At 45.6% G+C, this 10000-nt stretch overlaps 1 protein-coding gene across 1 annotated transcript in view; it reads right to left on the bottom strand.

Moving 5' to 3' along the window:
• The window catches only part of LOC143294215 (uncharacterized), a 19010-nt gene that overhangs the window by 1319 nt on the left and 7691 nt on the right, over positions 1–10000 (bottom strand). The window contains exons 3-8 of the mRNA XM_076605645.1: positions 9656–9934; positions 8565–8715; positions 7903–8050; positions 5200–5369; positions 2762–3033; positions 1–69 (exon numbers count right to left, since the gene is read on the bottom strand). The exon at positions 1–69 is cut by the window's left edge and continues 23 nt beyond it. Coding sequence (XP_076461760.1) covers positions 1–69; positions 2762–3033; positions 5200–5369; positions 7903–8050; positions 8565–8715; positions 9656–9934 — 1089 coding nt within the window. The remainder of the gene's footprint in view (positions 70–2761; positions 3034–5199; positions 5370–7902; positions 8051–8564; positions 8716–9655; positions 9935–10000) is intronic.

Genomic DNA, 10000 nt, shown 5'->3' with positions numbered 1-10000 from the left:
GCACTCCACATGGCTGATGGTGGTGACGCCGTTGAAACCGCCAATTGCGAAGAGGAGGTCATCCACTACCTGACCTCCAACAGACACACATGGAAAACGACCCCGTCTTCACTTCAATACAAACGCTCCGCCGTCTACCAACTTTCTGTGAATGGGTGTGTGGATGTTGTGTGTGTGTGTGGGGGGGGGGGGACGCAGTTTGGGGGGCGGGGGGGGGGGGGGGGGGTGAGAGGAAAGGAGAGATTCCAGAAAAATGAGGTTTAATTGTACAAGCCTTGGCTCTTCATTTGTCAGTATTTGTTTTTGTTTTTTTTAAATCAGATTACTCTGTGTGAAATTCGGGCTGCCCTCCCCAGGGAGAGCGCGTCGCTTTACTACATCGCCACCCTTTTTTTTTTCCTCCTGCATGCAGTTTTTTGTTGTTTTTTTTGTTTGTTTGTTTTTCCTATCGAAGTGGATTTTTCTACAGAATTTTACATACATACATACAACCGAAACATGGTTATTTCAGAGACTCACTGTGTTTACAAACGATTAACGAAACAAAAAGTTTATTTATTATTGTATTGTATTGTATTGTATTGTATTGCTTGGTATTACTCATTTTTATCACAACAGATTTTTCTGTTTGAAATTCGAGCTGCTCTCCACAGGGAGAGCGTGTCGCTATAATAGAAGCTGCCACCCTTTTTTTTCTGTCTACAATTTCATTTGCTTTCCTATTTTCCTTTTAGACTGAGATTTCAGCTAACTGAGCCAATGGTCATGACCTATCTCAGCACTTGCACCACTTCAACCTTTGAGATGGTTTGATTTCCTTAACCAAACACTGGATCTGTGCTCCACAGTTTCCTATAAAAAAAAAATTAAAAAATTTTTTAAGCTGAGACGACCCCCAAAACGGAACAGCTTGATTGCTCAGAAAGTGGAGGGGTTTACTATGCGTTGAAGCAAGCAAACAAACAGTTTCAGTAGCTCAAGGAGGCGTCACTGCGTTCGGACAAATCCATATACGCTACACCACATCTGCCAAGCAGATGCCTGACCAGCAACGTAACCCAACGCGCTTAGTCAGGCCTTGAGAGAGAAAAAAAAGGTGAATAAATAATAGATAAGCGTACATAAATAAATAAATAAATAATAATTATAATTAATTTTTTTTTTTTAAACACAAGGTCGTCGACAAGTGTGAGCGGTGCGTTTCAACATTCGCAATTGTGTATATGGGGTGTGGGGTTTTAATGTCATCCCTTCGATCACGGTTCCTTAGCCGTGCAAGGGCTGACGACTCGTAAGACTGATACGCAAGGTCACTGCAGGACCGGCAAGGCATGAATGGGACGCTCTTTTGTGCATGGGGGGGGGGGGGGATGCAATACCCTTTGTTTTCCATACCCCTTAGATGGTGAAGAGACGTTGATTCCTTCCACAGAGAGCGTACAAACAAGCAAACCTAGAAAGCCTAGGAAATTTGAGCGCGCTGGTTCGAATCACGGCTCGGCCGCCGATATTTTCTCCCCCTCCACTAGACCTTGAGTAGTGGTCTGGACGCTAGTCATTCGGATGAGACGATAAACCGAGGTCCCGTGTGCAGCATGCACTTAGCGCACGTAAAAGAACCCACGGCAACAAGAGGGTTGTTCCTGGCAAAATTCTATAGAAAAATCCACTTCGATAGGGAAAACAAATGAAACTGCACGCAGGAAAAAAAAACAAAAACAAAAAAAAGAGTGGCGCTGTATTATAGCGACGCGCTCTCCCTGGGGAGAGCAGCCCGAATTTCACACAGAAATCTGCTGTGATAAATCTGCTGTGATAAAAAGAAATACAAATACAAATAACACTTTCTAATTTATATAGGAACAGATACAGAATTCGCCATATCCGTCTGTGTTGTCCAGCACACTACGACAAGCGCAGTTCTTGAAAGATGGAACCCTCAGTTGGCCTGCTGTTCCATTTCTGGTGTCTCCTCTAGGTTTGACTGGACACGGGAGTGGTCTAGTGCTCAATGAAGAAGTTACTGCTGACTTCAGTTATTGAGACTTTGGAGCGATGCCCCGTCAGAAGCTAGGCAACGACTCTTGCAGTCACACACGGAAATGAGAAAAAGATCTGGAAATAATGGAATCGACTCTCTCTCTCTCTCTCTCTCTTCCGATTCTTGCAATTTGTAATTAATTTTGGTAAGTTTTGTTAGCTTGTCAGCATTTCACTTAATTCAGATCGGTGGATCTGTGTGTTTAGCGCGCGAGCGTGTATGTGGGTATGTATATGCGTGCATGCAAGTGTTTGAGGGAGGGGAGAGGAGAGAGAGAGAGAGAGAGAGAGAGAGAGAGAGAGATAATGAGAGAGAGAGAGAGCTTGCAAGTCACATGCGCACTGATATATTATTCACACTATTTGATTCATTATGTAATATTTTTGTTAGCGGCCCACTCCTTTGTTATGGGCCGGAGGCCTAACAAATAAACCATTGTCTTGTCTTGTCTTGTCTTGTCTCTCTCTCTCATTCTTTCTGTGTCACTTTTCACGCCCTCCAGCGCCCTCTCCCCGCCCCCATCTCTCTCTCTCTCTCTCTCTCTCAGCCACTCCTCTAACTTACATCCCCTCAGCTCCTCTCTGTCCCCCACCACCTCCAACCCAGCTCCACACACCCCCGCCCCCTAACACACACACACCACCACCACCACCACCACCATCCCGCCTTTTACTGCCTCCCCCAAAATCCCTCTTCCCGCAACAACACAACGTCCCTCACCCCAGCGGCAAAGTTGCTGCGGGGGCTGTACATTTCGGGCAGGGTGGCCCAGGTCTCGGTGCTTGGGTCATAACGTTCCGCCGTGTTCATGCGGGTGATGCCGTTGAAGCCGCCCAGGGCGTAGATACAGCCGTGGTACGCGACGACGCCCACCCCGCTTCGACGGTTGCGCATAGGGGTGATCATAGTCCACTGGTTGGCGGTCGGGTCGTAGTATTCGGCGGTGTTCAGACACTCCTGGCCGTTGAACCCTCCGCAGATGTAGATCTTGTCTGTTGTGAAGGATTAAAAAAAAAAAAATTATTTATTTATTTATTTAGGTACGCATATAGTTGACTTCATCAAGTTTTTTGCGCCTTATACATATTATTAGTAGTGGTAGTAATTTTTTTTAATGTATTTATCTATTATTTATTCACCCTTTTTTTTCTTCTTTTTTCTCAAGGCCTGACTAAGCGCGTTGGGTTACGCTGCTGGTCAGGCATCTGCTTGGCAGATGTGGTGTAGCGTATGATATGGATTTGTCCGAACGCAGTGACGCCTCTTTGAGCTACTGAAACTGAAACTGTTGTGAAGGAGGTGTAAAAAAAAAAAAAAAGAAAAAAAAAAAGTTGACTGACAACAGACTGAATCCCTGTCTGTTCTGCCTGTGGCGCTCAGTTGAGCCCTATATAGGCAGCAATCAAGTAGGAGCAGGAGTAATGAACGTAGAAATTAATGTGGGGAAGAAAAGGCTGTATTCTTCCTCAATCATGCGGTAAATTCACCTTGCATGATCAAAACTTAACTCATCTCTCTCTCTCTCTCTCTCTCTCTCTCTCTCTCTCTCTGTGTGTGTGTGTGTGTGTGTGTGTGTGTGTGATATCACTCCTCTGGTCTATTGATAATCAGGGTTACATATTGTTGTGCCTCATCATGTTCTTTCATCATTTCTTCTCTCTCTCTCTCTCTCTCTCTGTCTCTCTCTCTCTCTCTCTGTGTGTGTGTGTGTGTGTGTGTGTGTGTGTGTGTGTGTGTGTGTGTGTGACATCACTCCACTGGTCTACTGATAATCTGGGTTACATGTTGTTGTGCATCAGTCGTTCTTTCATCATCATCATCATCCTCAATGTGGAGTGATGGCCTTGAGGTACGGCGTCCGCCTAGGTAGCGAGAGAATCGGAGCACGCTGGTTCGAATCACGGCTCAGCCGCCGATATTTTCTCCCCCTCCACTAGACCTTGAGTGGTGGTCTGGACGCTAGTCATTCGGATGAGACGATAAACCGAGGTCCCGTGTGCAGCATGCACTTAGCGCACGTAAAAGAACCCACGGCAAAAAAAGGGTTGTTCCTGGCAAAATACTGTGGAAAAATCCACTTCGATAGGAAAAACAAATAAAACTGCACGCAGGAAAAAAAAAAATTAAAAAAATAAAAATTTTAAAATGGGTGGCGCTGTAGTATAGCGACGCGCTCTCCCTGGGGAGAGCAGCCCGAATTTCACACAGAGAACTCTTTTGTGATAAAAAGAAAAGAAATACAAATACAAATGATTCTCTCTCTCTCTCTCTTGTGACATCACTCCACTGGTCTATTGATAATCAGGTTTACATATTGTTATGCCTCAGTCGTTTTTTTTGTCATCTCTCTCTCTCTCTCTCTCTCTCTCTCTGAGAACCTTCCTCACCCTCCATCCCCCACTCTGGTGTGTAGTGCGGTGTGTGTTGTGTGTGTGTTCGTTTCTTTCATTTTGTTCATTTTTTTTCCTATGCATTTTACTAACACCATGCTAGTGCCTGTATGCCATGTGTGTGTGTGTGTGTGTGTGTGTGTGTGTGTGTGTGTGTGTGTGTGTTGTTTTGTTTTATGTATATTTTTTCCTCTGTTATATATCATTACTAACACCATGCTTTCATTTTTTTTTTTTATTAAATATTGTGTAGTGTAAACCCTATTCAGGGCGGGGACTGGATGTAAAAAAAAAAAAAAAGTACACCAGTGCTTATCTATTATCCTCGACATAAAGAATTTGTCCTCTCTCTCTCTCTCTTTAGAATTTATAATGCATGACACAAAAATCCTTCATGATCTAGGTCGCTTTATTTATCACTCTAATAAACGTCGCGCTGCTTTATTATGATAACGGGCACAACCTGAGTTCTGTTATGTTATACATTTAAAACAACGAACGTACATGTTTAAGCGGACTTGCTCACGATGGAAGGTATTTACCTTTTTGATTTTTCGATTCATGTGTTTGCATGCCCGGTTTTATAAAATCGAGTCTGCGCGCGCGCAAATGTGTGTGTGTGTGGGGGGGGGAGATGTGGGAGGGGGTGTGGGGGTGTGGGATAGGGTGTGTGTGTGTGTGTGTGCACAACATTGTAATGGGTCAGAAGGCCTTCTACAATAAAACATTTCTGAGTTCTGAGTTCTGAGTTCTCTCTCTCTCTCTCACCGTTCAGCACGGAGGCCTTAGCGTCGCTGCGCTGTTGGACCATGGGCATGATGTGGCTCCATTGGTTGGTGCGAGGGTCCAGGCGTTCCACGCTGTTGAGCCTGACGTGGCCGTCAAAGCCTCCCATGGCGTACACTCTACCGTGCAGCCCCACCGCGCTCACGTAGCACCTGCCAGGGAGGGGGGGGGGAGAGAGTCAGTCGGGTGGTGGTGGCGGAGGGGGTGTGAGGGGGGTTGGGGGGGGATTTTCTGGAGTGGGGTTCTGTGTGTGTGTTCGTTGTGTGCGTGTATGTGTTGTGATGATGATGATGGTGACTGTGTGTGTGTGTGTGTGTGTGTGTGTGTGTGTGTTCGTTGTGTGCGTGTTATGTGTTGTGATGATGATGATTGTGACTCTGTGTGCGAGTGTGTGTGTGTGTGTGTGTGTGTGTGTGTGTGTGTGTGTGTGTGTGTGTGTGGTGTATTCGTTGCGTGCGTGTATGTGTTGTGATGATGATGATGGTGACTCTGTGTGCGAGTGTGTGTGTGTGTGTGTGTGTGTGTGTGTTCGTTCGTTGTGTGCGTGTTATGTGTTGTGATGATGATGATGGTGACTCTATGTGTGTGTGTGTGTGTGTGTGTGTGTGTGTGTGTGTGTGTGTGTGTGTGTGGTGTATTCGTTGCGTGCGTGCATGTGTTATCATGATGATGATGATGATAATGATTGTGTGTGTGTGTGTGTGTGTGTGTGTGTGTGTGTGTGTGTGTGTGTGTGTGTGTGTCCATCTGAGTTTGATGCGTCTCATACTCTTGACTCTGTTATAACTGTTTTAATACATCCAAGAACTGGTTAGACGTCTTAAACTGTTGACTTTAATAAAAAAAATTTAAAAAATACACATATCGAGAAAGTGAGCAGATTCATGTGGTTTGTTGTTAAGTTTGTTGTACACACACACACACACACACACACACACACACACACACATACTTAAATACTTAGAACCGAAACAACCAACTTCAATAAGCCCGTTAATCAAGCAATCAACCAAATAACCAACCAACAAGATCGCTAACCAGCCAACTAACCATCGGACCACCTATCTACCTAGCCTCATGGTCAATTGATTGATTGATTGATATGGATATTTCTATAGCGCCTGTCCTCGGTCGGAGACCAAGCTCTAAGCGCTGTACAAAGACGAGGTCATTTGCACCACAGGCTGCCTGCCTGGGAAGAGCCGACTGACGGCTGCCACTGGGACACACATCATTCGTTTCCTGTGTCATTCAATCAGATTTCCTTTATTTACCCCGCCATGTAGGCAGCCATACAACGTTTTCGGGGGTGTGCATGCTGACATTGATCTTCCGCGTGCGTATACACGAAGGGAGTTCAGGCACAAGCAGGTCTGCACATAATGTTGACCTGGGAGATCGGAAAAATCTCCACCCCTTTACCCACCAGGCGCCGTCACCGACATTCGAAGCCAGGACCCTCAGATTGAAAGTCTAACGCTTTAACCACCCGGCTATTGCGCCGACCCCCTCAACCCCCAACCCAACCCAACCCGCCAGCCTACCAGCCAGTCATACAATGAACCAACCGAACAGTTTCAAGTTCAGAATCGCATGGGACCGTCACTGCGTTCGGACAAATCCATTTACGCTACGCCACATCTGCTTGGCAGATGTCTGACCTGCTTGGCAGATGTCTGACTAGCAGCATAACCCAGTCAGGCCTGGGTGCATGCATATATATATATATATATATATATATTTGTGTACCTATCAGAGTGGAATTCATCTCCAGGAATTTACCAGAGGACAAAATTTTCGTTGCCGTGGGTTCTGTTTCAGTGCGCCATTTGCATGCTGCACGCGTTACCTCGGTTTATCGTCTCACCCGAATGACTGGAAGCTCAGTTTAATTTTCCGAAATTGGGATAAAGGGCGATAGCCTCCTCACGAACTCTTGTTTTGTCAGATCAGCGTCTTAACCATTCTGCCACCTTGCTTGCTTCAAACCTCAACCAACCAACCAAGCTAACTGCCCAGATTTATTTGACTGACCAAATATTCAAAGTTGAATGGATTGGCCAATGATCTGTTAGAATTTCTCCTCTCCCCTCTGTTCCCCCTCCCCCACCACCTTACCCACCATTCTTCTCAATTTTCTTCTTCTTCTTCTTCGTGTTTTTCTTCTATTAGGCCAATTACTCTGGTGATAATAAATTTAATCTCATGTTAATATTGATATTAGCATTATTTTACTATTTGTACTGTTTGTTTATTTGTTTTATTTCATTATTTCATTACTTACTGTTTATGAATGTTATTTGATACAAGTCATAATATGGTTCATCAGCCGTCGTGATAAAATTGAAGTGCAACGTTGTGAGCACAGTATAAGCTTTAAGCTTGTTGATGCTCTTTTGTCATTCATTGCATTGTGATCATGTGTATTGTTGAATAATTAAAGATTCTTTAAACCAACTGCCCAGCCAAGTTCACCAACAGAAAATGACTGGAGGGATGGGAGACATCCATCCACTCTGATCACCACCACCTCTTAAGAGGTCAAGGGTGGTGGTGCCTCCGTCCTTAACAATTCTGCCACTCTGCTTCCAACTCAACCGTTAACCAACCAAGCCAACCGCCCAGCCAAGTTCACCATCAGAAAATGAAGGCGAGGGAAACATCCATCCATTCGGATCACACCACCTCTTAGAGTTCATGGGTGGTGCCTCCGTCCAGCGTAGGTGTTTGGGGTAGAACCTGCGGCAGCTGTTGAAGTACTCCACCCCGTTGAAGCCCCCAACCACGTAGATCACCTGACCTACGCTCACACAGGCGTGGTAGGCCCGGGGTTCTGCAAAGGATTTGTCCGGGAGAATGACCACTGCTTCGTCATCCTGATACATCTGTCTGTTTCCTGTGTGCCTTGTCTTCGTTCGTTCGTTCGTTCGTTCGTTCGTTCGTGTGTGTGTGTGTGTGTGTGTGTGTGTGTGTGTGTGTGTGTGTGTGTGTGTGTGAGTGTGTGTGTGTGTGTGTGTGTGTGTGAGTGTGTGTGTGTGTGTGAGTGTGTGTGTGTGTGTGTGTGTGTGTGTGTGTGTGTGTGTGTGTGTGTGTGTGTGTGTGTGTGTGTGTGTGTGTGTGTGTGTGAGGGAGAGAGATATAGAGAGAGAGCACTCACGCACGCACGCACATATGCATGCATGTATCTATGCGTGCGTGACTGATCTAAATCAAAGCGAAACAGTGAAACACTGCATGCTGACGCTAGAGATATTTCAGATCAAAACAATAAACCGAAAAAAAACGTATTTTAAAGCATTCCGATAAAGATTTTAGAACTGAAAAAGGCCTTTCAAGACTAAACGAACCCAAGTCTGGCGCTCTGCACACCAGCCATTGGTCAGCCCTCGCGTCGTAAGTCTCGACGATGTTGGTTGGCGATCCACCACTCCATCCACCAATCACAAACAGGATTTCATACGGCATACGGGGTTTCGTGAAATGAATCAAGCTGTGGCCCTGCAATGCGATCAAGTTCCGTTTTGTAAATGGGTCTGTTGTGTTGTTGACATGGACATGAAATAGTTTCGTGCAACACAATAGTCTTAACACAGCGCATGTGTTAAACTATACAATATGATTAGAGTGAGACCCTTTCGGATCTAGCAAGGTCTAAGACGTTACTGACTATCTCCATGGCGCATGCTCTGAACGCTAAGCCTACAACTGGAATTATCACAATTTATTATGGGGCTTATTTTCCTTTTGTTACGAACATTAGATACGGTGGACACAACAGCAGCTGATTAAACCCATGCAATTTATGCAACATAATCATACTAATCTATATAAGAACTTTGTGACAAGTAGTCTTTGGTAAGAACACACTGCAGAATTATTCACCGAATTGTAATGAACGCCTACGAGGTTTGATTCATAGAATCTAATACCTACGCTGTACACGCTGATACAGACAGACACACATTCTGCACGCCCCCCCCCCTCCTCCCCACACACACACTGCACTTGTTACCACACAAGGACTTCGCACACACGGACGTTTGTGTAGTAAGATAGCAGTAGGTTGTGTGTGTGGGGGGGGGGGGGGGGAGTGGTGGTGGTCAGGGAGGGGGGGGGAGGAGGAATAGAGGGAAAAGTGGTAGAAAGGAGGTGGTGGGGAAGGGGGTGTGAGTGCAAAACAACAACAAAAACGCACGCACGCACGCACGCATACACGCACGCACGCACACACACACACACACACACACACACACACACACACACACAATCACACGGTCGGCTTCAGGCGTTGGCTTCATTTTTCGGGCTTTCTTTCGGGGGGGGGGAGGAATGAGAGACAAAGTGACAAATCAAACCGGTTTCTTTGGTTGCTTTTTCTTCTTCTTCTTTTTAATGATGCAAGCCTATTAGTACACTCACATGACCAACAAAGACCTACCGGCCCATCGTTTGTCTTCAACTTGCACACGTGTTTCAGGGCTTCTATCACAATCTGCTTGGCTTCCTCGTTGTTGCAGACATACTCGTGGATTTTGATTCTCTCCATCAAGTACTCGGTTGACAGATGACCAAGCCGGACCGCTGTGAGCATGCGCGGCATCGCTGGCTTCCGGACTTCCGGTTGGAACTGGATCCATTTGCATATCGCCTCGAAAACGAGTTCCTCGTGACGAACATTCAGTTCGTCAGAAGATAGGTATTCGTACAAAGAATCCTCCTGCGACGAAAAAAACAAAAGAAAAGCTTAGAGCAACAACTAAAAGTGTACACGTATGTGCATAAC

Source organism: Babylonia areolata, chromosome 19, assembly GCF_041734735.1.
Source record: "Babylonia areolata isolate BAREFJ2019XMU chromosome 19, ASM4173473v1, whole genome shotgun sequence".
NCBI classification, from domain to species: domain Eukaryota; kingdom Metazoa; phylum Mollusca; class Gastropoda; order Neogastropoda; family Buccinidae; genus Babylonia; species Babylonia areolata.
Note: the sequence above shows the minus strand (reverse complement) of the source record. Positions and strands in the feature narration are given on the sequence as shown.